Source organism: Siniperca chuatsi, linkage group LG2 (genome assembly GCF_020085105.1).
Source record: "Siniperca chuatsi isolate FFG_IHB_CAS linkage group LG2, ASM2008510v1, whole genome shotgun sequence".
Lineage (NCBI taxonomy): Eukaryota > Metazoa > Chordata > Actinopteri > Centrarchiformes > Sinipercidae > Siniperca > Siniperca chuatsi.
This window is the reverse complement of record NC_058043.1, coordinates 17,044,563-17,071,390: the sequence shown is the minus strand read 5'-3', so window position 1 is coordinate 17,071,390 and position 26,828 is coordinate 17,044,563. Positions and strand designations below refer to the sequence as shown.

Below are 26,828 nucleotides of genomic sequence, written 5' to 3'. Positions count from 1 at the left end.
GTGTACTGTATTATATATTTTTTGCTAGTACTTTCTCCTGTGTGCACTGACGTAAAGGCGAGCTGCTGTAACAAAGAGTTTCCCTTCGGGGATCAATAAAGTATTTCTGATTCTGATTCTGATTCTGACAAAGCTTCAGTGTTTGAACACTTTAAGGGCCTCTATTAAATGGTGTGAAGCAGCAGGGTATGCAATGCACTTTTAATCAGGTCTTTGTGGGTTTACCTACATCATTAGTGATGGCATAATCCTAATTAATACATACATCATTGTTACAAGTTTATGTTACAGGAAACTTAAGAAAAAGGTGGTGGTCTATATTGAATTAAATAGACTTAATTTTATTGGTGTAATAATACGATTTGAAGGTAGCCTTTTAAAAGTCGTATTCATTATTTCACATTGTAACTCACATGGGATTATGTAAAATAGGCGCACACAACATGCAACACTTTTATTCCTGCAGTAAAAGTGTGCAGGGATTCAAGAAAGTAGGAAAACTAGTATAGAAATTACACACAAAGCCATTCCTTAAACAATAAGATTATTTTGGAATAATTCTAGTGATTGAAAACAATCACATGCAGTGTGTTTTATAGAGAAAGCATTTCATATTCTTAATAATACTGAAGGAGTCTCGTTCCTCAGCCTTCCTGCACGGGGGTCCATGTGGATGAGTAATATTAAGATGGGGTCCTGTGCGTCTTATCCGGTAGCCCATAATTCCTAGCAGCATCCCTTTTGGTCGGTAGGCGTTAACAGACATCTTCCCATTGGAGGTTTAGCGCGTCACGATGAGGGCGGACAGTGGTGTGGTCCACACAGCCTGTGTCAGGGGAGGCTGAGGGTTCCGCCTAAAAGCGTGCCGAGTTATTGGATGCGTGTTGTTGCTAGGGGCGTGGGTTGTGCCGTGATATTTTCTAATTTTCCCAAACCTGAAGATGAGATGACATGTAGGAAGACAACAGTAGGCCTTATCAGCTGGACGAGAGTTGCGCTGAGAGCTGCCTGCTTCAACCAACCTGAGTGTGCCGCAGTGGGCATAATCTGATAAACGCTTGTATCCGTCCTGCACGCCGCTCCGGGTACAACACTATGGAGAGAAATAACGTGCCGATAGTTAACGGAACAATGCAGAGACGCTGAGGTCACACTTCTCGGAACTTATTCAGATTTTCGCCTGCTACTTATTTGCATCAGCCGAGCCCGGGTCGGTGAGTCTTTACAGAGGATGACAGCTGCGCACTTGGTCGTCCCGTGACGCGTCTTTGGAGGGATTAGTGAGTACAGCCTAAACATCCTGGCCTGTCCACCGTAGGCCACTCATCTATCTGCGGAACAAATCACATTTTTATAGTATGCGCTGGAGCGGGGACCTTATGCGATGTGGAGGAAACTGTTTTCGTGAGCTCATAGGTTGAACTGGCAATGACATCAGGCTTAACTTGAATAGCTCTCTGTGCTGTATTGCAGCAAGGTGGGCCGGGGCGTGAGGTGGCAAGGAGCAATGCACGCATCCCCCGAGCTGGACATGTTGTCGGGATGCTCTGTGTCCTAAACAAATTCAAGGCATAAGGCCATACATCCTGAACTGGCGAACTGCGTCACTGCATGCGAGTGTTGCAGGTAGGCAGCAAACTCTCCCACCGCCGGGAAAGGAGCGTGCTCATCATCCTCCCTACACAATGTCGCCGGTAAGTGTTTAACAAGTTACCGGGGATGGATTCGGCGGACGATTCAAGAAAAGATCCGCCACTGGGATCCACATTTTCCTCGGCACCCAATTTAGACTCGGACATTAATGCAAATGCCCGTAGGCCTATTTATGAGAATGGGACAGACCACAATGTCAACATCCAAAACGGAGCCACGCGAGGAGCGAGTGACCCTAGCGCGTACCCGTCCACAGACTACCAGGGGCTGATCCGCCAGAGGTTCATCCGGCGGAGCTTGTGGGTGTCAGACTCCGAGGAGCAGCCAGTGGACACGCCGGAGTGTGTCAACAGCAGCCCGGTGCTCAACATTGACCTGCGGACCATCGTTGATCGGAGTCGGACTCGGGTTCTGCAGGGAACCCGGCTGGGCCTCCAGGAGACTTCAAGCGCGGAGAGCCAGGTGGGGCTGAAGGACACCGCCACAGAGAGCGCGAGCGCCGATGAGGAGAAGGGAGACAGGAGCGAGACCGAGCCGAAGGCAGAGGTTGTGCCCTCGGATGTCACAGGTAAAGCAGGAAGTGACGAGAACGAAGAGGAGCCCGGGATGAAGGCTGTGTCCACTTCACCTGGGGGGCGCTTCCTCAAGTTTGACATTGAGCTGGGGAGAGGTTCCTTCAAGACCGTCTATAAAGGTCTTGACACCGACACCTGGGTCGAAGTGGCATGGTGTGAACTCCAGGTGGGTTCATTGGTCATTCAAGCCCAACATCAATCCACCAATAATGAGCCTGTTATCTGGGATCTATAGCACTGTGTTGGCTTGTTTAAAAAATAAAAAAAAACACCTGCCCAAAAAGTCAAACCCTTGTTAGTGTGCTGTCAGGTCGCCAGCATTGGGTCCAGAGGGCACTCAGGGATATTTCTGGATGTGTTATGTTTCCCCAGAAAACAAAGGACTAGTTTAATGGCACTGTAACTGCATTCATTTGAAGTTGAAACACTGATATGTGTACATTTCTAACCACCTAGCCTTGTACCAGATCATATCCAACAAACTCTCAGGCCAGGTTTCCTCAGGTAAAATATTGGTAATGAGGGGTCCTGCTTAAATGACATTAACTGCTTATAGGTGCCTCAACTTCCAAGAGTGAATATGGATTATTGTCAGATTATTCTTTGTATTATTATGGTTATTTGTTGCCTCTTACTAGGTTCAGCCACTTGTCATTCAGGAGCAGCGTAAAATTGATTAACCAGTCAGCAGCAGTCACAGGCATTTGTGTTATGTACTTTCTTATTGATGATTTTTTAAATTAAAATAATAGTTCTGTTCTATTGTTTTTATAATCTCATGTTTTTGAAGTGTTATGCTGTGCAGCACCCAGAGGAGATACTGTGTTACCCCATTCTCTTTTCCATAATGTTTTTGTTAATGAGCCATCATTTAAATATTTGTTACTGAGGAAAAGTATCATTCAGAGTATTGTTACAGGGCAGAGTGAGGAGGAAGAGACTGTCTGTCAGTCATGTAGCTTTTTACTTTTTGTCAGCGCTCACATTGCACCATCTTTCCCTTGAAGTCATTCTGCTCTTGCACCTAAACAGTATTCAGGCCTTATGCACAGTGTCAGCAGATGAACTGTAGAATTTTGGCATGGGGCTAATATAAACACATACTTCATAGCAGTGACAGCTTACTGTATCAGTAATCTGTGTATGTGGTAATCTAATGATCAGTTTAGATGCTATCCATGTGATATACAGATTAGCCTGTAGACAGACCTGGAGACAATGGTTGCCCTTTCAGGGCTCAAAAGGTGCTAAGCTTTTGCAGTCTGTCCAGAGTAAAGAACTGTCCGGAGATTTCATTTGAAAACACTAAATGAAGTATCATACTGCTGTAAGAATTACTGCTTTTATACAGTATTCTCCAATAAAACAGAGGCACAGTTACAGTCACCAAACAGAATATATGGTGGACACATGCACAGCCTTAGATTTCAACAAAACCAACGTGTCTGTCCTTTTTAAAGTTTATGATACGTGAGGAACATTTCTTAATGTCCTTGGGAATTGGTTACGTAGCCACTGTTTTAACAGACACTTCACATCTTTGGTACAGCTTTACTATTGCTATTGTCCTAAGAATGTATAAAATACTTTCTTTTCTTATGACCTCCTGGAAAGGCATGTTTAGTGTACTGCCTTAAGTATACAAACAACCTATTAAGTCAAAAACAGTGTTTTTTCAGTATGCTTCTTTTTTCCAGGAAATAATTTTACCAAACTTTGATTAGCTGCTTTGTTGTCATATTGTTTTAGTCAGTGCGCTGGCTGGTACTTGTATGCTGGGGTTTAGACGTTTTGTAGGGGTCAAAAAAATCAAGCTGGTTCAGGCTGAGTCAGCACCTCAACAGCATTTTATGAACCTTTCATTTACATACAATTATCATAATGAGAATAACGTTTGTGACTTTGAGGCACAGCCCTGCAGCGTGATTTTATAGATTCAGTGTGGATTCAGAGCAAACAGAGCTGATGCTTTTTTTTTTTGTCTTCCTACTCTCGCAGAATCCAGGTTCAGCCTGTACGGCCCGAGGCAATAAGTAATAAAAATTACAGCGCAACTCAATCAGGTTCAAACATAGGATTAAATCACTTTTATATTGTGCTTATCTCACAGCTCTTGTTGGCAACAACACCGGTCTAGATTCTGATGAAGCGAGGACACTGAAGTTCTGTGTTCTGTTTATGTTAGCACCACAATATACATGTAATGAGGCTCATTTGGATGTGAAACTTCAATCAGTCCTTGTAGGAATTCATAACTTGATTGTCTCCTGGTTACATCCCACGTTTCAGCCTTTTGTAACTTGAATTTAATTATGCAGTATTGAGTAATACTCTGTATTGTAGGCCTACTAGTATTTTCAAGTCTTATTAGGGATTTAAAGTGTGCCTGAAGTATTTTTTTCCCCAGTATTTCTTGTCATCTGTCAAGAGAGAAACCAACCACTGGTATTTTTAAACACTTCTACATTATTAACTGTTTCTAGAAGAAGAGCACTTTTTTTGAATGTGTATCAGGAAAAGGCATGTATCTTGCATGATGATCTCTGCAGCAAGTGTATATGTCCTGTGTGTGTGTGTGCGTATTTACATCTGAGCAGGTTCTTAGGGGAGATCTAGTGATGATTCAACCATTCTGTCCCTGGAGGTGAGGCCTTGCCCTTCAGAGCTTCTGTGTCTGTGTGCCTCGCTCACAAAAAGCCACCGTAACTTAAATCGTTTGCCTTTACTGTCTGTATACTGTGTGTGTGTGTGTTTGCGGGTAAGATTAAGAGTGAGACAGCAGAAAACATATATGCTCATAGAAAGATTTAGAAATCAGATTTAGAGAAGAGTAGCTGGTGCCTGGTGTCGAGCAAACCAGGCTGCTAGTATTGTCACTTATTTATCCACTAAATGATGATCAAACATCTACTGAGCAAGTTCTTTCCCCGAAATTAGCTAATTATGCGACATGATTTAGTGAGAGATCTGTATCTCGTTGTTGTATTATTTGTCTTGTTTGATTGCTTAGTAATGAATACTAAACATGGATTTATACCCCTGTGGTATTACCACACAGATGTGTCTGGAGAGTGAATCCTGCTGATGCAGCCCTCTGCACCAAGACAGAGAGAGAAAGAGAGGCGAGAGAGGGAAAGGGTGGGTTCAGCTAAAGACAAGTGTGTAAGACGTGTAATATTTGATACACTGCAAAACAAGAGTTCTATATTTATATTAATTGCAGCGTTGCGTCCTCACCACTCCACACTCCATTAGATACATATATCAGTGCTACTGATGTATTTTCTTACTCAGTTTTTATTGTGCAAACTGAAGTCTCAGTAAACCAGATTCTGTGTTGTAAGTGCCACACCCTGATTAGATCTTCTGTCTGCAAAGAATCACTCATAATCTGTATGTAAACTCACTAGAAAACTGGACAATATGGATAGAGAGATGAGACAAAATGAAGTATATTTGTTCTTAATAAGAATCAGCATTATGAAGGTAGCTAAAGCGGAAGGCGTATCCTTCACAATGCTGCACGTAATCTAAGACGCATTAGGCTGCGCACTGCATAGGTCATTTTGGGCTGTGAATGAAATCTGAGTCCCAGCATCAGTCAATAATCAATGCCAAGAGATGTACAGTAAGTTATTTTGCTTCGCAGACATTTAAAACACTAAATGCACCCTCATCGTTACCATTAAAGTGTGTATATTAAGACAGCAGGAGAGAAAATCTGGAGGTCATGTAACGTTTATTGTGGCTGAAGCCATTGGGTTGTATCTGCCATGCTGACTGGAGAGAAACAGAAATGTATAGGATGTTCGCTGTCAGCTGTTTTACTATTTATACAACAGTTTGGGGAAGCCAGGGGCCAACATATTGATCCAGTATACACATATTCACCCAGGCTTGTATACCCAAAGATTAAGTAAGATTTAAACTCTGAAGGATTGTACACAGTGATTATATCAAGGATACAGTTTTTCTTGATGTTTTGGGCTTTGTGATGGAAAATGATTTAGGCCTGTCTCCAGCTTGCCCTTATAAACTCTTAATGGTCTTTTTTGTTCCATTTTGTTTACCAGCAGCACATTTGACATTTACTGATTAAAAATGCAGTTTAATCTTTTGTTTATATGTCATGACAGATGTGTCTGTCTCTGTATCACACCAGACTAAATAAGGCTTACTCTGAAAATTAAATCAGGATTCCATTCATAGTTGTGAGGTGTTTTAGTGCTCTGTGCTTTATATACCATGATGGTAAAAAGTAAAAAACAACCATGCCATGTTTACCCACTCAAAATGCCAAAGTTGTGTTTACTCTAAACATGAGCCACAGGCAATTCTAACAGAGCGCCACTCCTGAAGCAACACCAGACTATTTAAAGGAGGTTGAAAAGATATTTTTTTCTCTTCTGTTACCACTTTATATAAAAAGCACTGAAATTGATGATGATTCAGCTCCTCCTTCCTCCTCCACCACCCCTCAAACTTGTTAAATTTGGAAAATTGACCACTGCTGGAGCTTCTCCTCTGATAAGGCTCCAGAATACCGGGGAAAAAATGAGTGGGCGAACTTGGAATTCATTATTTCTCATTTTTAAAAATTAATTTTCTTTCTCCGCTTTCCCCAGGAGCGGAAACTGTCCAAAGCAGAGAGACAGAGGTTCAAAGAGGAGGCAGAGATGTTGAAGGCTCTCCAGCACCCCAACATTGTGCGATTTTATGACTTCTGGGAATCACCGGTTAAAGGGAAGAAGTGTATCGTTCTGGTGACAGAGCTAATGACCTCAGGGACACTAAAAACGTGAGAGTCAATTTGAAAATACAAGAAAAACATTTTCTAATTAATTATCTTTACTGGTGTTAAAAAAACGAATAGCTGTGATTTTGTTTTTCTTGATCAAAACTTAATTAACAAAACAAATTAATCCAACACACAGTATGGGCAACACAATTGGAAAAAGTTTTCAGGCAGTCAATATGAGGAGATTAGTTTGAAAATACAATAGTCATCCGGGATTCATATTGACTGTGTGTTTGCAGCTGATGCTTAATTAAAGCAATAACAATTTGGAACAGAGAAACAGCTCGATGAAAACATTTTACCAGCACAGTGAATAGTGGGGACAGGCCTTCATATGTCAGTTTGTCTATAACCATTCAATGTGTTTTGAAAAGCAAATGTCTTTACCTGGTGACAACTGGAACGTCTCTATCATAGTGTATTTATCCTCCCACAGGTATCTGAAGCGTTTTAAGGTGATGAAGCCTAAAGTTCTTAGGAGCTGGTGCAGACAGATTCTTAAAGGCCTCCACTTCCTTCACACAAGGACTCCTCCAATCATCCACAGAGATCTCAAGTGTGACAACATCTTCATCACTGGTCCTACGGGCTCTGTCAAAATAGGAGACCTGGGCCTGGCAACACTGAAGAGGGCCTCCTTTGCTAAAAGTGTTATTGGTTAGTCGTCAGCTAGTTTGCAAGACGCTGTTTTATTGAATTGTGACTAACAAAATATTTATTTTAAACCTGCAATAATATTTGGGGCATTCAGGGTCAGCGGAAACAAGCTGAACACAACACTGATGTATAACCTTTTAAGGCAGACTTGTTGCTTATTTACACTTCCAGCAGACACAGAGCAACATTAGTGTTAATTTGGAATTGTGATTCTGGTAATTTTAGATTTTAGATTTTTAGAGCTTTTTCACACAACAGCTGCCTGCTGCAGCCAAAAATAACACTAATGAGAGAGGCGAGAGTGCCAAAACAGTTCAGTTGTGGGCCGTAAAACCAAAACAATGACCCGAAAGACACTATGAAGCTCTGTAGAGCTAAAGGGAACTGCAGAGTTGAGTGATATTTCTCTGTGATCCATTGTTAATACAGAAATATTGATTATAGTGGCTTAAACTCATTTGAAATGGTACTAGTTCACATTTTTATTAAACTACAAGCCTGTTATTTTATTAAATGTTACAGACAACAATGAGTGGATCCTTTGAGGTGCACAATCCTGGTAACTGTTTTATTTTATAGGAAATAAGTATACCTTAGGACAGCCAATAGCCTATATTTTTACACAGTGTTTAATCTAATTGAAAATCAGAATAGTGTCCACCTTAATTTCATCAAAGTTTTCTCAAATATGTTAATGCTAAAGAATCATAAATCGTAGAAAAGGTTTCAGTCGTAGTCATCTGGACACTGTTTTCAGAATCAAGATGTTTTGGCTCCCATCCGGAAGTCATTCTCAATTGTGAGACACAATTGAGGGACTACAACGTCATAAAACAGATATTTTTTGTCAAAGAGTAACACCATTTTATTGTGTTAAAGTTGCACTGAACACCCAACATTTGTGTTTTTTTTACTTTTCAACTAATTCTTTCTTGTCTGTCATTTGAGTGATTAAAAAATTATTGGAATCCTGTATTTAGCAGTTCTCTTGGATTTCAGTCCTTGACACTGGCATTGATCCCACTGAAATAGGATGAAACACTGATAACAGCATGTGGGTTTATAATTGATCTCCCTCTCTTGCATTAATTCTCCAGGCACTCCTGAGTTCATGGCCCCAGAGATGTATGAGGAGCACTATGATGAGGCTGTGGATGTTTACGCCTTTGGGATGTGTATGTTGGAGATGGCCACCTCAGAATACCCCTACTCTGAGTGTCAAAATGCTGCTCAGATCTACCGCAAAGTCACCAGTGTGAGTTCAAGTTCACGTTCAACTCTGCCATTGCTATTACAACTGTTTCAGTTTCAATGTGTGGCTTGTTTACCACATTTCTTCTTAATTCTTATTTCTCATGACAATAAGATAATGTATATTATTTTTTTAAAAGCAGGGTTAACTGTTTTTAACTAAATAAATCAATTGCTACTATTAGTATGTGGTGCTGGGAGACATGTACAGAGGTTGCAACTAATGATTATTTTCAATCAATTAATCATATATTTGACTGACAAAACATGCAATCTTTAAAATGTTAAAACTGATGACACCTGCCTGCCACATTTAGCTAAAGTAAAAGTAAGTCTTGAAATCTTGTATTTAGTCTGACCAGCAGCCAAAACACAACCAGTATTTAATTTATACTTATGAAAAGGACAACGAAAGCAAATATTCACCTTTTGCTGGACTGAAGCCACTGTGGCTACAAAATGACAGTGATGGAATAATGCTAAATGCTAGCTAAAATGCTAAATGTTACAGTAGCACAAGTGGAAAAGAGTCATAAAGTCAGTGAACACCAAAGCTACTTGTCATACCAGAGCAAGTAAGGCTGTAGCAGCATTAAATTGAAGGTGTGTTTAAATATCTTAGGAATTCAACTTTTCAAGAATGTGTTATTTCTTCTTTCTGTGGAATACATAGTCTCACTTTAACCAGTAATTTGGTATTTTTATTTTATAAATGACTCCTACAATGAATTTTAATCAGTTCTTCGTGGGTCAACTAATCACTCAACTAATGGTTCCAGCACTCTTAAAGTCCTCTCGTACAGCAGTAGCTTCTTAATCCCCAGAGTTGAGATGTCTGGGAGAAAATGTGCTTTGCAGGGTCTGGAATTAATGTTTTTTGACACTGCAGACCGTACTTCCTTCCTCTGTTATGCAGTCAGGCACTAAGTACTGCTGTTTTGAGTGTGTCATTTGGTGAGTTGAGACATGTTAATGCCTGTTTGTTTTGCAGGGGGTGAAACCTGCAAGCTACGGTAAAGTCAGTGACCCAGAAATTAAGGAAATAATCGGGGAATGTATCTGTCACAGATGGGAAGAAAGGTAAGTGGGCCAGGACCTTTGACAGTAGCTCGTGGCTAGTGACTTTTTGTTTCTGTTCCTGCAAAAATCATTAGGTTTTACGGTCATAGTGACCTTTAGTGCAGGTCAGTAGCTGGTGTTTGTGTATTTCCTGCAGGTACTCCATCAAGGACCTCCTGAACCATGCATTCTTTGCGGAGGATACAGGCGTGAGGGTGGAGCTCAATGAAGAGGATGATGGGAAGAAATCATCCATTGCTCTGAAGCTGTGGGTTGAAGATACTAAAAAGCTGAAGGGGAAGTACAAGGATACTGGTGCCATTGAGTTTACCTTTGACTTGGTGAGCGAGGTCCCAGAGGTCGTTGCCCAAGAAATGGTAAACAAATATTTTAAGTTACTGAAAGAATCATTGTATTTGGTAAAAACAGACAGTAGCTGTAGAGTTTGACTTTTTCTTTACGGCACTGGATGTTAACTTAATATTATTATTATGTTAACTTAATATTATTATTATGTTTTACTAAGCGAGTAGCAATTAGATGTCTGAAGCCAGGTGTTCGAAGGAAAGGATCTATCTCCTTTTCTTTAGACTGGTTTGGATGTTTCTGCTCTCTTTTGACCTTGGCTTTTGTTGGTATCGGCCAGACTTTGTGTTCGACAAACGGCCTTCATTTGTGGACTTGGCCATAGCCTTGGAAAATACAAATTTCTAACTGGCTGGTAGGTGTCTGTTAAAATCCATTCGACACTTCAAAAATAGGAAGGAATATTTAGCTGCAGGTAACCATAGCAACACAACTTATGCTTCGTGCTGCACCACCAGGTGACTCTCATTGGTAAAACAGGGATTAAACTGGCTACAAACAAACTTTGAAAAAATGGATGGTGATTTGAACACAATTTCTTATTTTGCCTGTGATAAGTGGCTGTTGTATAAGCACAATAACATACAATGAGGTAGCGGAGGTAATGCAATGAGGTGCCTTTGATACATCAAGACAACTTGTTGTGAATTATTACCTATGTACTACATACTGTAGGTTCCTGTATGTAGACTAAGTGGGCCCTTTTAATTAGGTGTAATGTAACCAGGAGTTTGTTAGTGGTCATGTCTGTAATGATAGACTTGAGGCATGTATTGTATTGATTGAAACTAGAGCAACCAATCACTTGATCTCTGCTCTTCCATGCAAACTTATGAGAAAGTATGAAAAGGCAGTGCTTTGTGGTTCAGGGGAAGAATAGAAGGTAGATGTGTTGATTTATTATATAAGGTGTTGAATTACAACCTCGACTTTGTTTGTTCTGAGCTGCAGCGAGCATCTTACTTGTGTCCTGCAGGTGGAATCAGGTTTTTTCCTGGACTGTGATGTGAAGGTAGTTGGGAAGTCCATCCGAGACCGTGTGGCTCTCATCAAATGGAGGAGGGAGCGGACTGTCTCGCCAGGAAATGGCGAGGCAGCAGTGAAGAAGACGCAGAACCTACTGCAGGTGCCAGGTACTGGTGTACCACATGCAGCCACATTAGCTACGACAGATTATGAGGAACAAGAGGTGGAACAGCAGACCCTGATCTGCACCGTGCCAGCCACCACGTCTACCACAGGTGAGAAGCTGCAATTAGAAGCACACATGAATGTACCATACATCATACAACCTTAGTCTCTGGTGATAAATCTAACCACTGTTAGAACACACTCAGCCATTAACAGGAAATGACACTGACTATGACTTAAAATGTTTAAATTGGTTTTTGTGAATGTAAGATAGACATTCTTCCTCAGTGTTTGTCCTTCCTGTAGAAGGCATTGTGGTGGATTATAATGTTTTATTCCCTCTGTCATTACAGCTGACAGTGGAGTGAGCTCTACCATGCAATTAGATGATCTAAACAATCAGCAAAATGGCCTCTACCAGTCGCTTCCAGAGCCCATTTCCACAGCTCAGATGATCTACAGTCCTCCTGCACAGGCTGACCCTCAACTGCACCAGGGGCCCTACCAGCAACCCACAGCACAGGCCTCACATGAAAATTACACACAAGCATCCACTCAATTACAACAGGGAGCCTATCAGCAAACCACAGGTCAGCTGCATCCTGGGGCCTATCAACAACCTGCAGCACAACTGCACCAGGGGCCTTATCAGTCTCAAACAGTGAGTGAAAGCATTTCTTATTTCTGTGGAAACTTTCTTAAATCCTTCATTTTGTTTTTTGAGTTGTTTTCCGAAATAACAACATTTTTATTTTCTTTTTTGGAATGATATCGGATCAGCGTCACAACAGTGATCCCTTTGTATGCCATGACAACCTTCTCATCACTGAGAGCACAGTGTGTTTTAGGCGTGGAAGCGCATCCCTGGTTGAGATGTTACGGTGTAGGACACACGCTCTCACTAAGACAATGAATCCAAGCCCCTGTCTGTGTCCGTCACAGGATCTGGCTTCAATAAATAGCACAGAGAACTCAGTGCATGCCACAGACTACCTATCCTCAAACTCTGCCCATAATCCATCATTATTATCTCCTCTCTTGCCCCCACATCAAAACTCTCATCATGACTCAGCGAGTCATTTTAATTCACCTCTCCTTCCCCTGAATTTACAACCTCCCTCAGAGCACCGTCTGAGTGTCCCACGCAGCCCACAGCCCCGCCACTGCAAGGCTTGCATGTCTCTACTCCTGAGGGATAGGACAAAGCGAGACGGATCTTTGGGACACACACGTATACACTCTTTCTCCACATCCGCCCAGTTTACTTCAGTCTCTAAGCCAGGCTCACCCACATCTCCTCATCTGGCAAGGTCTCCTCCAGTCACTCCACCTCCTCCTTTGGCCTCACCCTCTCCCCCATCATCAAACAGTCAACCAACTCTGGTGACTTCACCTTCACATCTTTTCCCACCTTCACAAGTTGTGCTCCCACAGAGTTTGTATGAAGGTGGAGATCTCACTCTTCTCAACCACTGTCTCCACCACATCATCAGTCGCAGGACCAGTTCCCCCACCCTCTCTGTTAATCATCCAATGCACAGCCACGGGGAGGTTGGGGGTACTACCTCCTCAGTAGTTGAGCATATAGACAAGAGGCAGAGCCTGGATTTCCTGCTCTTCTCTAGCCCAAATCTGGACAGGAATCTGCTGTTATCACCACATGACAGTGAAGGCAGACCAGATCCACTGGTAGGTTAGAGAAGGAGGCTTCATGTAGGCTAAGCCCTGCCATAGAATCAGCCTCCTATATCTTTCATGATTCTGCCAGCTGCTTCGCTCCTCTGGCCTTTCCATAACAGTAGCAAAGCCAGCTCAACAGCCAGTCTCTGCTCCTACCTAATCCAAAATTAGGGTTTAAATACTGGTCTCTGTTTTAGATAAGTTGGTTTGTAACATAGCAGAAGCGTGTGGCAGTGTACGAAATAATGTGCTAGCACAGTGTAGGCAGTATGACTGATGAAAGATTAACGCTATAACTTCCGTTTTCCATTTTAGCTTGTCTTATTGAACCTCGCCAGCTGCTAAAAAACATCCCTCTCTGCTTTCTTGCTTATGACTTCCCCTGCTTTGACATACTGAGCGTGATTTGTTGAAGCAAATATACAAACATGATCATCCCTAAAAACAGGGTTCGACAAATATGATCTCTCTTAACGTGTTTCCGACAGACCGTTTCTGCTCCAGCTACGCCGGCCCCTATTGTGCACCAGAGTAGACAGACAGCACAGAGCTTCCCAGCTGCAGCTCCGACTCCACAGCCGCAGCTTACTGCCCAACCCAGCCAGGAGCAGGTACTGCATGCATCTAACTGCGACAGGCCCTGGCAACAGCTGTAGTGAGACAGATAAAAGCAGAATTAGGAGACAAAAGTTTGGAAATCACCCCTTGCAATCCACTCAGAGCTGACTGGCAAGATCGTGTTAATATAAGTGTGTTTGGATTGCTGGTTGATCTAAACTAAACAGAAGATTTCTGTGGGCTAGCTATATGCATACAGATTACTCCATTAAGGCTGAGCACCAACTGTATAATTCTCAATGGTTCTTAATGCTTGTTTGACATCCAAAATTACTAATTCTATCATGGGCATTCAGTGTCAACTGTTAAGTATGCTGTAGTTAACTAAAACACGAAAACATACAGGAAATTAATGTGCAACCAGCCATCTGAAAACACACTGCTTGTAGGGCATCTGTGTGTGAGGTGGGTAAAAAGTGCATTTGCTGTCCCCTTTTAAAGGCTTCATCAGGCGTGTGTATATGCGATTGGCTTTTCATGTGGTTTGTGTTTCCTTCCCATTTGTCTTTCCTCCCTTTAGTGCCATCTCCAACCAGCTGCTGTCCCGCCCCAGGTAAAGCCATCATCTCTTATAACTTACTGCAGGCTACAGTACATACACTGCAAACCACACAGATTAATTGAATCTCATTAAGTCTACCTGCCCTACAGCTCACTTTTATTAAAGTGGTGCTTTTAGACGCAGCATATCTTGTCAGTTTACTTTAGAATTAGTTTGTATTTGCATCACAAAATTCTTTCTCTCCAGTCAAAGTGGAAAATAAATGTTTGATTTCCTTCCTTAGCTGTTATCTGCTGACCAGCCTACATCTCACCTGAGTCCTCCTGACATATCTACCAGTTTTCCACAGTCAGTCTCCAGTGCTCCTCCCCCACTCCTGCCCCCACAGGTCAGCACACAGGTGCGTTGTGGTAGTATTAGAAACACAAGATCAAACTAGGGTAGAGACAGAATTTGGTATAAACTACATAATCCTACAAAATATAATACATTAAATTAATACAGGTTACAGGGCTGAGTCATACATAAAGGGCCTGTGTGAATGCCATTTCTATCGACTGGTTGTCTTTGTTCATTTTATATCATTTTCCCTTTTTCTTTCCCAGTTTCCCTCACCATATCCTGTTGTTCAAACAGGGGGCCTCAAGCCCCCTCCCTTCCCCCCAGGTCCTCTGCCATGTGCCTACAGCAGCAGTGGCCCTCCTATGTTTAGCTCCCACTACTCACCTTCAGCCCACCATCCCTCCCTTCCTCTGATCCCTCATGCTGCCTTGCCCTCTATACCTACTCTCGGCACCCCTCAGACCCCTCTGTCCACACCTCAGTACGTGCCCCATGTAGCACTCCCTATTCCACTTTTTGCCATGGCCATGTCCCCTGCAGTGCCCCACCAACAGGGTGGCCCTCCCACATCTCAGACAAACCTTGGTAGCTTCCATACCACCCATCCCTTACCTCTCTCCCAGGTACAACCCACCCCATACCCTGCCCCCCACCCTGAGCAGGAACTGGCTGAGCAGCCTGTCCAGGTGAATATGTGACTCAGTTCTCACTGTAATGGTTGGGTCATGGGAAATCTGTAATACTAAGGTGGCACTGTGTCTTAACCGTTGGTATAATGCATGCAGGACATGCGTTTGTGGATTCAGAAGTGAACAATATTTGTATTAACAGATGAACAATTCCCTAAATGTGCTATTTTTTCCAGGTACAGAGGATTGCACCACAGGGGAATTTGGGAGATGTTCACCTTTTGGCTTCGGTCCACCCTGAATTGCCTGCTGTTCAGGCTCCTCTCTGGGGAAGCGGTGTCGATGCAGAAACTACTGCAGCTGGTCTAGACTTAACTATAGCCCCTACAGTTCCAGCTCCAGTCTCAGTCTCAGTCTCAGTTACAGCCCAAGTTGAAACTCAAGCCCCAGCACAAAACCAACCACCAGTCCCATTATCAGCCATGCCTCAAACTCAAGCTTCAACCCTTGTTAAAGCTCCAACTTCCGTCCCAATACAAGTTCCATCAGCAGTGCAAGCTCCAGCCTCAGCCCCAGTTCAAACACCAGTCTCTGCATCTGGTCCCACTTTTGAATCACCAAAAAGTTCAGACACATCTTTTCCAATTGCTAAACCCAAACTCTCAGTCCCAGGTTTAGCTTCGGCCCCAGTCCCTGGCATGCTGCCAGCCCCAGTTCAATCTGCAGCCCCTGGTCATGCTCCAGCTCCTGTCGCAACTTCAGTTCCAGCTCCAGTTCTGCAGCCTGCTGGCATCCAGACAGCAGTCTCAGTGTCTGAGTGTACCAGCCAGGCCACAACTCAGCAAAACCTCGAGTTGACATCTGCATCTAGCACCCTTCAAGAAGAGCCCTGTGTAGAGGTAGGGATAAAGCCAAACTTAGCACATTTTCGAATGTAAAATTGATCTATATGCATATGCATCTTCTTAAAAATCAGTTTTATATCTCCATCCCATCTTGAAACCAGCCTCTCCATCTGATACTAAAATAACCCTTTAAGGTCAAAAGCTAATAGCACACATTAACATTAATACTAGTGCTATATAGTCTTGCAATGATCCATTGTGTATAAAATAACACCATTACCAATGTCTCCTAACTGTTTTGCTCCTGCCCATTTTTCTGTCTTTAGGATGGGCTTCAGGAAAAGCCTGTGTCTTTACCCAGTTATGCCTATGACAGGTGTGTGTCGAGTTTAGCACTGCCTTTCAGCTCTTTACAGATTCTGTTCTCTTTATAACTTTGTTTGATAAAAATGTGTCACCAACCTAGAGGTGATAAAGTGTTTTCAACTTTTCCTTTTATAGTCTCAACTCTGATGTGGCATCTGGTAAGGAAACAAGTGATGGCTATGACAGCTTGGCTAGTGGAGGGAAAGGGGACGGAAAACCCAGGAAACACCACCGCAAGTCTGCCCGCACACGTTCCCGGCAAGAAAAGACCAGCAAACCCAAACTGAGCATGCTCAATGTGAGTCATGGTTTAATTTGGGACAATTGAAATGACAATTTCTTAAAATCTTAATGTGTCTGATTGTAGTGAAACACGTGCCCCCACAGGTTTGCAACACTGGTGATAAAATGGTTGAATGCCAGCTGGAGACTCACAACCACAAAATGGTGACATTTAAATTTGATCTGGATGGAGATGCTCCAGAGGAAATTGCCACTTACATGGTAGGTTCAACCTTTTACAGTTTGCCATTTTTGTCATCTATTGGCTATTTTTATGACATTGTTTAACATCTTTAAAACTGTATGTCTACAGGTAGAGAATGGCTTTATCCTGCTATTAGAGAAGGAGATCTTCATTGACCAGCTAAAGGATATTGTGGACAAAGCTGAAGACATGCTGAATGAAGACATGGAGGGTGAAAGGGCCTCAACTTTGAGTTGTAGTCCTCAACAAGGCCAGATTTCTGAAGGGCTGGTAGGAGAGGTAAGGGGGGGTAGATGTAGATGTAGGTATGAATATAGTCTGTATAGATACACTACACTAGTGGCAAGACAAGTAACATATTGACTTAGCTCGCATCTCTCTGCAGAGTCAGCAGCCTGGAGCACCTCAGGCTGTCTATCAGCAGAATGGTAAACCTAATATCTCTTTCAAAAATGTATCCATCTTCATGCCTATTAAATGCTTTATTTTGATATGTCACATTCACTTGCAAGAACATGGGTAGTAATTGTCTGAACTCTTGGATTGCAGTTCTTCACACAGGAAAGAGATGGTTCATAATCTGCCCTGTCGAGGAGACGCCCACATCCAGCCAGGAGACCCCATCTGATTGTACAACTACGCAGTCTCCTGGGAGCTCAGCCACTATCCAGCCTACTGACAGTGGCACTGCAAGGCCGTCTGCATCCAGAGGTGACTTTGAATCTACAGAACAATTTCAGCACAAACTTTAACAGCTTCATGGAACAACAGCACTACTTTGTGGCAGCTGAATGAAAGACATCCTACAGCTCTAGTGTGGAATTATCACTTTAAAAAAGGTTAAAAGTTGGTATATTTTCGAATCGTATAATCTTTAATAATTTTCTCTTATCTTCATGTTTTTCCTCCTACAGAAGAGGGATCGTCCTCCACAATGTCTGGTGGAAGTGGAGGCTTCACCTATGATGTGTATGGATTCTGTAGCCCTCCCATAATGTCCAACACAGACCCTCTCCTCTTAGCTACTCTGTCTCCCCCTGTGTCTGCTCCCCCGACCCTTCAGTCAGTGTCATCAATGGAGCCTGCGAGCAGCTCGGTGCAACCCAGTGTTCATCAGGCCCAGCCAGCCAGAGCTCAAACTTTGCCCCCGTCATCCCCACATACATCTTTCCCAGTTGATGAGTCACAGGGATCCCCTTTGGGCTCCATCTCCCCAATCCATGCAGCTCAGCAGATGCCCGACATGACATGTGCTGTTTCTATGGCTGACGAGGTGCCCTGCTGCCCTCTGGTCATGCCCCTGTCTCTGGATGTGAGCGGTTTGCAGAGTGGGTCCCCTCTCACTCCTCTTCCACTCCAGGAGCCGGGTTTAGCCAAAGAGCCGCTGTCTGTCTCCTACACCTCTGCAGCGCGGAACGAGCGGCCACAGCAGCCTGTGGTGCTCCACCAGCCTTTTTCCAGCGTGGGAGGGACCAAAGTGCCCTCACTACCCCAGAGCCCAGCGCCATCCCAGCATGGTGCAGGGCCTGGTGAGTCAGATGGCGAAGGACGACTGGGGCGCGGGGGCTTTGTGGACAGCACCATAAAAACACTGGATGAGAAACTTAGGAACTTGCTCTACCAAGAATATGCTCCCATGTATCCATCAGGCAGTGCTGCAGAGACACCAGGCTCCGGCACCGAGTACATCCAGTCTCCTCCTGGTCCAGACAGCGCCACAGGAGGGTCAGGAAACAGCACGCCAGGGCCGATGGGCGAGGGACGCTACAGGGCAGGAGAACAGCTGGTAATTACAATAATCAGTAACTTCTTCAACTATATGCATATTTTATATAAATTACAGTTGCAGTATATTCAAATACAGTTAAAATTGAACGTTTATTCTTGACCTTGGAAACAGCAGCTGACAAAACAATCTTGCCACAAGGTCCATTAATAGCTGTTCTGGAGCTTTCGAATTGTATCACTCTATCTTCCTCAGCAGGCGGAGTTTGCCCAGTTGTCATGAAATTGTAGATGTAGATTTTTTCTGAACAGTTGAATGACTTCTTGTCCAAGTCTGCTAATTTTATTTAAATTTCACTCTTGACCATTGTAAAAGCAGTCGACAAAATGATTTCCCTACAAGGTCCATTTAGTATTTAATATTAATCAGCTGGGGATGATTGTGTGATATGATCGAGAGCTCCATGTGTATTTCACATTATTTTATTGAAAAAATAGGCATGCCCTATACTGTTTTAACACACATAATTGGTCTAAACTAACATTTAACAGCAAATGTTAATAGTTCTAATTTAGTTGTTGTCTAATCTTAGTCTATGTATTAAAAGACCTGTCAATCAATTTGTGAGTGATGGCAGAGTGAGCATATTGTGGCATATATTGAAAACTATAATGCAGTATATTAAAATCAACTATTTGCATGTAGGGAAAGACTCCTCAAATACCATGTTTAACAATATCTTTCCAGTAAACTGCAAATATGGCAATACATATTCAGCTCATGTAATATATGTAATGTACATGTAATTGGCACAGACAGCCAATTAATGCTGGTTTTAAATATTTTGTTTAATATATTGCCAGATACATTCCAAATATTTTTAACTATACTATATGCCATTTGGATACATGGAAATATGTTTTAGTTGTAGAAGGGGTTTGAAGAAAAACTGTACTGCCTACAGTAAGATGAGAAATATTTAGTTAGACATCATCAATATTACTCAACCTTTTAGACAGTATTAACAGTTATATATTTAGTCAATGATTAATGGTTTGTATTGTAGTTTTCCCATGTCTCTGTTTTGTTCATGTCTCATCCTGTCACCTCTATTAGCCTCAAATTCCAGAGAGAATGGATAGTTTGAGCACACTGAGTGACTCAGCCGTGTGTGGTATGTACAGCAGACACTAATCAATCTAACAAGACTGGCATCATTAACTTCTAGCTAAACTTAGTTTTACTTTAAGTTGATTACTGCAGTGCGACAGTTTTTCATTCATTTTTGCAGCTTCCCTGTCAAGAAGACACGTCCCTCACTCTGCTTCCTGCTCTGGAACAAGAGGCCGATTTAAGGTATGAAAGGGAGACTTTCCTCACATTTAAGAGGACAGTAGAATTGTCTTTCAGATTGGTTCAACTGCATTTGCTATTACAGAAGCATCACCTGATGCCTTGTGTAAACCCAGTTTGTTCTTTGCTTTTGGCAGATAATCTCTGTTCCTCCTGAAGTGGCCAACAGACGCGATGTGAAGCAAAGGAGCTGGAGCAGCGCTGCCTCACCGGCACACCCTGTAGGATACAGTGGGGACCACGTTCAGGCTGAGGCCATGACTGCCTCCACCACAATTGGTCGTTTCTCTGTGGTTAGCACTGAAGATGACATTACACAGAGGACACGTTGCAGCCGCTATTCTGCCCCGCCTGATTTCTACCTGGACACACCTCCTTCCATGGCCAAGCGGGGCTCCCTGCCTCGCACCCTGACCTCACCCTCTGTCCCTGTGGATGTCACGGTCCATGCTCGTTTCCTCTCCTCGGACTCGGGGGCTGAGAGCAGCCCTGCAAAGCTGGCTCCTGCCACCCCGTCTCAACATACTCGCTCCGAGCGCCGTGGAAGTGACCTCATGAAGAGGGCAGTGGCCTTCCTCCGTCGTTCAGGGCGCAGCAGCAGTGTGCAGAGCTCTGACTCACCAAGTAGGCATGGAGGCGTGCATGGCTCGGCCTATGCCAGCAGTGATAATGACTCAGAGATGGAGGACTCGGACATGAAGAAGGAATTACAGAGACTCAGGGAGAAGTAAGTATAGCCAGTGGTTTACTTTTGGCCTCATTTAGTGTCTTTACATGAAAATGTTTTGTTATTCAGCTTGTAAGTGACCAGTCCCATTCCTGCCTCCATTCCCTCAGACATCTGAGGGAGATCTCTGAGCTGCAGGCAAATCAGCGGGGAGAAGTGGAGCTGCTGTATCTCCGGCTTGGCAAAGCCCCTCCTCCTGGCCTGGGTCTCTCACATGTTGCACCACATGCCGGCCGTAGAAAGAGGTCCGGCAAGCACAGACTGAAGCCTGGCAAACTTCTAAGCCCTCTGGTTCAACAATTTAGAAATGTCACAAGCAAATCTAGTGACTCCAGCAGATCCAGTGAGTTCCTTTTCAGAATCTCCAGTATTATACATTGAATCTTTACAGCAAGAGCAAGGAGTATACCGTTCTGATGCTTGTGTATGTGTTCAGGTGCTGCTACAGGTACAGGTGAGCCCACAGTGAGTTTAAATGGCTCTCCAGCCAAAGGGTCTTTCCCCACTCATGGCAGGGCACGCTCATGCACCAGCCACCTTCCCAGCTCAACCTCAGAGCCCGTGCAGACTCAGCAGCCCTGTTCCCTCAAGGGCTCTTTGTCTTCTGATAATATTTATGCTGGACTACATGGAGACGGCACCGGCATACAAGCTCCACCCGGACAAGGTGACCACCAGCAACACACAACAGAACATCTTCATCAACAGCTGAACAGTTTCCAATAATACTAGACTGTAAAGTTGTTTATGGTGTTTTGTTTAATAAGGTTGAATATTTCAATGTGTGCTCTTCTTACCCTGATGTCCTCTTCCCTCTTTTATTATACTCCTCTACAGGCTGGGCTAATTACCCTCAAACATCTGAGAGAGTGACCTATAAATCGAGTAGCAAGCCACGAGCTAGATTTCTCAGTGGGCCTGTGTCTTTGTCTATCTGTTTGTATCTCTTCTCTTCCCGCATAGCTTCATTTTTTTGTTTTCCATTGTTATGATCTATTTCTCTACTTTTAGCTCACTGATATCTTTTTTTCTGTCTTTGCCAAACTATTCTGCAACACTGCTGGGTTTTCACTTGCCTTTATCTTGTATTTTTGCTTGCACTGAAATATATTGCTTATTCAAACCCCTGAAGATTAAAATTAGTTTTGAAGAAGTAAAGATTTTGAATGATTAAATGTTTTTTTATTTTAAACACAATTTTATCTAAACATAGAAAGACCAAGAATTTTGCCCAATACTATATTTAATACTTTTTACTCATCATTCCTGTTTATTGGACCAGAAGTTTGAGGTTTGGATAATCAAGGTTCATTTTAATAGCGATGGGCATTATCTCACATTTCAAGTGTCTCCTACATGCATGTGCTATTTATTCACCTTGTCACATTTCTGTGACTTATGCACCCTGCATTACTAGGCAATGGAGTTCTGCATGCCACATGCACCTTAATCTGCTATAACATTTCTAATGTCTCTCCTCTTCTTATCTCTGTCTCTGTAACACTCTAACACTGCACTTTGATATGCTCTCACCTGGACCACTTGCATGATTTTGCTAATAAATGGACTGTCTTGTTTCAGGGGACTGATTGCTTTGTTTACCTGTTAGTTTGGTCCTTTGTTTCGTGGCAGTATTCACCAGCTTTGTTTTGCACTGCATCCTGTTATTCAATATTATTACCAGCTAATGGGAATGATAATTTGTATAATGATAATTGTCTTTTTTATGTTATAGGGTCAACACTGAAGCGACTGTGTCTCGGCAAAGAGCGTGGCAGCAGTACGTAGAATTGCAGTGTCTAAAAATGTATTAATTCAAAATCATGTTAGTGTATATTAGGCTAAAAAGCTAATTATGCATGGTGTCATTGTATGTGTGTATGTGTGTCCTCTCAGGGTCTGGAGCCGGATCAGGGGCTTTCAATCAATCCCAGCAGCCGTCTACCGGTGCTACACCTCCTTCTCATCAGCCAGTGATGGGACTGGCCCAAGCTCAGGCCAATAACAGCAACAACAAGACAGGCACATACAATGGCACTTCCATGAGTGCCAATGAAAACACCCTGCCTGAAGACTTGCAATGGCTGATGGACGACTGGGCCCAGGAGGTTCTTATTGTGACGCACAGGCCACACACTAACTCTCTGAGCATCAGCGGGCAGCAGCTTTGGGATCAGGTTGTGCCTCGAACACATGGACAACTGGCCAGTGCTTCAGATGTGAGTGCTTCAGATGCTAGTTATGTACCAGTTTGTGTTCAGAAACAAAATGATTAAAATTGTAAACAATATTTATTAGAATTTAGTTATAAATAAAAAAGGTAAAGTGAAAGTCTTGCATATACCCTCACTGTTTTGATAATGAGGCCTGAAGTGGAGAAGTTGCATTGGCTTCCCAATCAGAACACAACAATTTTTTAGTAGCCTAGAATTAAGCGAGATTACAAATAAAAAAAAAAATAGAATGAATTAAGACTACGCACATGACTAAAATACTCAAAATGCCTTACATTATTAGAGATCATATACCCTATCAGATAACAGCAGTCAGCAGAAATACAGTAATTTGCTATCATTCTGTTATAAATTGCACTCACTTACTGATTGTATGCACCTTACTGGCAAAAAGGCTTTGTGCACTATTTACACTCATGGTTTGTGCCATTATACTGAAAAGAAATAAAATGTATACAGCACATTTCATTACAAGTAGTGTGATTTACACTGAAATGCCTATTTAGTTAGTTAGTTTATTGACTAAAATATCACAATGCAAACAGCAACAAGTAGCATGTACAGAATAATGTAATTGATGAAATAGAAAACAATGCAACAATAACAAAATAAATAACAAGTAAAGACCTACAGACATCAGAAATACTTTATACTTTGTTGATCCCCGAGGGGAAACTCTTTGTTACAGCAGCTCACTATAACATACACCATAAACACAGATACACCATAAACACAGATACACACGCACACACACGGTAACTAGCCATAAGCTTGAAAAAATAGAATTGAATGTGCTACAGGTTATCAGGCAATAATTCCACACTACATACTATACAGTATATAGTTTGTGTATTTACCTTCATAATTGATTGTATTGTATAAATGCAGTTAATCATTGTTGGGAAGTTTAATATGTCCCCATTATCTAACCCTTTCAGGTATCATCATGGACAACCCCAGGTCCAGAGGTTTGCAGTCTTCCTCTGTCATGGCCGGACAGCCCTGGGACAACAATGACGACCAGCCCCTCCACAGGGCCCCGTCCCAGTTATCAGCTACACTCTCCTGCTCCATTCAGGGCCTTGTCCTCACCTCTCTCTTTTAGTCAGTGGCCTGGGTTTCTCTTCCCCCTTCCTTCAGGAGTCTTTGCCTTTCCTGCTTTGCCCTCAGCCCAGGATGCCCCCGGCCCCATTGCAGCTCCATCATATCAGCCGCCAGACCCCAAAGCCAGGACTCTCTAATTTGAGTAGCATTGTGTCTTCCAATTCTGTTACCAAAAAGAAATCGCATTATAGGTCTAGTCAATCATATGTGCATATACTGTATATATTTAACCAGCATGTATTTAACCATATGTAAATACTCGTCTCCATTTTTGAGTTATTTGTTTCATTTGCATCAACATACCTCATGTCCATATTACAGTACATAATCCTTGAGTGCAGTGTAATAGTGGTAGTAGTACATTAAAGGTTGTATTAATTAGCCCAATCAGGCTTAAAAGTACAGACTTTTGTCATTGCTTATGTATGTACCTTACCACTCATTGAATGTACATAATGTACTGTTAATTCATGCTGTGTTTATATAAATAGTTCATGTTTGTGTTGCTTATATCACCTCTATATATAAGCTGCCGTGTGTATATATGAATTCTTCTTAGTCTGTACATAGCTCCTGTGTTTGTACAGTTAACATTAGATAATCCATAGTTCGGTGCTGCAGATATGTGTCTTAATGCAACACCTTAGTAGCCACCATCATGCCGTCACTGTGAAGACTTGACATCCTGGTCACTAGGACCGGTTGCTTTACTCTGCTCTCTCAGTCCAAGGATAGGTTTCATTCTTCATTGAAGAAATGCTTCCAGCACAAGCGCTTGAAATATCCTTAAGAGATTTGAATGAACTTGAACTTTATCTTCAGGTGAGCAAAACACCTGTGAGAGTGCCTTGAATTGCAGTTTCAATTTAATGAAGATAAGCATTTAGATTCAAAGCAGACACTAGATATTCTATATATGCTTTCACCTTCAAAGGTAAATTATGTGATTTGAATAATGAATGTGGATTGAAACATATTTAATTTAGCAACAAAACATAATTAAACACTATAATCTGGTTCATAAGATATCACAGATTGTAAAGAAATCTTGTTCACTGAAGTCATTTCCTTGTGGGATTACTCTACCACCTGCACCACCGCCTGCATGAATACACTGATATTCTGAATGTGCACAGGTTGATGTGGTGAGTTACAGGAGGATATTGTTAAAGGAAACTGGCATTGAAACCATATGACAAGGAGGGCTGAAGGACTCAACATACGAGTCAAATTCATAATCATACCATACCTCTACTAATGCAATCTGTAGCTTTACATATTGTTGCCTTTGTGGTTTTTAAGAGATTACTGTGTGGTTGGTTGTTGTTTGATAAGTGTTGATGAAATGACGATGTTAGAGGCACATGAAGAATGTGAATTATTGAGAAGCCACAACTGTTTGACATGTTATTTGTACAATGCATAGGTTTTCTAAATTATGTTTATTAGAAGCTGGCCTCACAATTTTCATCTGGCTCATACAGCAAATTGTATGTATTATGGCTGACTTAATTCAAAGATCTCCAAGAAAAATTCCTCTATCACGGTTTCAGTTATTTCAATTGTATGGCCTCAAAAATAACACTTTGGCTTTCAATACTTACTTCTCTTTTATAACTTATATAATTCCCTCTGAAGAATAGTTTGTTGAATCACTGTATTTATGTATTCTGCAAAAAGAAAGCAGTGGCAAAAGTAGCCAAGACGTCGGATCTGCATGAGTGAGACAGTTATTCATAACTGAGAGAACTATTATAGACAAATTACAAATTACAGTTTGTGCTGACTGATCTCAACATAGCAGTTATTTTGATCTCTTTGTGGTCCTTCTGTTTCCCAACTGATAGCTCTTTCAATTGTAACATGCTTTTTTCAGTTAAAAGGGTTAATCCAGTGATTTAGAATTGCACGTCCATACAGTTTGGGGACTCACGAGACAGATTTAAAATGGTCAAAATTATGTATCAGTGGCCGAGATATCCTGACTTTTAGTCCTGAGTATGGGTCAAGCTTCAGAAACACTGGAACCTACATTTCCCATAATGCAACTCAATAGCATCTTTGATGTCTTCAGGAATATTTTTCAAATTTTGGAAAGCTCTTTCCAGGGCATCATAGAAGACATTTTACAACACTTTTCACAGGCTAAGTACTCCTTGTGATGAGTAAATAGACCTTTATGTGTAAAATGAGTGGAGTGCCCCTTTAAAATCCTTCCATGTTTGCACAGTGTGACTATATTTTTATTTAAACTGAATATTTGTCTTTAAGGCAGAATTTCTTCCAAGATGACATTTTTATGTTTCTTGAGAACATCTCCTATGCAGTTCTTTTCTTTGTGCTTTACACAATAGCTCCTGTCTTTGATCTCTTTAATGTTTGCAATGAAAGCTAGGTGTATGATTGCTTTTTCCTGCTGTATCACCTGTTTTCCCCACCAATTCCTGACCTCGTCAGACCGGTACTCTTTCACAAAAGCTGTACATACTTGAAGACAGAAATAATAAATTCATTTTTGCTTGACACCATACAACATTGGCCACATACTTGTGTCATGAACAGTGCACACACTGAACATATAAAGCCAAATTGTCTCTGTGTACCTCTTTCATTTTAAGTTTTCAAACCAATGTTGTCTGTGTTTGCATGAAAAGCTTTCAGTGTGGAAACAAAGTCCTGGCAAAGTGGGCAGGCCGAACCCTCAATGTCAGCAGTTACGTGCACA

General features: G+C 42.1%; 1 protein-coding gene across 4 annotated transcripts; it reads left to right on the top strand.

Moving 5' to 3' along the window:
• Positions 1 to 277: 277 nt before the first annotated feature.
• wnk2 (WNK lysine deficient protein kinase 2) lies at positions 278 to 26,633 on the top strand. 4 transcript variants are annotated; one of them, XM_044173356.1, is made up of 30 exons: positions 279 to 2,394; positions 6,854 to 7,026; positions 7,463 to 7,683; positions 8,781 to 8,938; positions 9,926 to 10,014; positions 10,151 to 10,370; positions 11,336 to 11,600; positions 11,844 to 12,151; positions 12,271 to 13,179; positions 13,659 to 13,781; positions 14,309 to 14,341; positions 14,574 to 14,690; positions 14,896 to 15,318; positions 15,498 to 16,160; positions 16,433 to 16,482; positions 16,608 to 16,770; positions 16,860 to 16,976; positions 17,068 to 17,238; positions 17,345 to 17,387; positions 17,509 to 17,670; positions 17,874 to 18,745; positions 19,802 to 19,859; positions 19,977 to 20,041; positions 20,176 to 20,765; positions 20,876 to 21,108; positions 21,202 to 21,432; positions 21,603 to 21,677; positions 22,501 to 22,545; positions 22,662 to 22,984; positions 23,938 to 26,633. In XM_044173356.1, the coding sequence occupies exons 1-30, from the start codon at positions 1,720 to 1,722 to the stop codon at positions 24,238 to 24,240; spliced, it is 7,878 nt and encodes a 2,625-aa protein (XP_044029291.1). In that variant the 5' UTR covers positions 279 to 1,719; the 3' UTR covers positions 24,241 to 26,633. The 4 variants fall into 4 exon arrangements, with proteins under 4 accessions (XP_044029301.1, XP_044029291.1, XP_044029284.1 ...); XM_044173349.1 differs by having other exon boundaries at positions 21,603 to 21,701; XM_044173366.1 differs by lacking the exon at positions 21,603 to 21,677 and having other exon boundaries at positions 278 to 2,394.
• The last annotated feature ends 195 nt before the right edge of the window (positions 26,634 to 26,828 follow it).

What these genes read in the sequence shown, in the direction of transcription:
- wnk2 (XM_044173349.1), top strand. Translation starts at nt 1,720, where the DNA reads ATGGATTCGGCGGACGATTCAAGAAAAGATCCGCCACTGGGATCCACA. An exon ending in ACCTCAGGGACACTAAAAAC is followed by an intron (nt 7,027 to 7,462) that starts GTGAGAGTCAAT and finishes ATCCTCCCACAG; the next exon opens with GTATCTGAAGCGTTTTAAGG. An exon ending in TTACAGAGACTCAGGGAGAA is followed by an intron (nt 20,766 to 20,875) that starts GTAAGTATAGCC and finishes CCATTCCCTCAG; the next exon opens with ACATCTGAGGGAGATCTCTG.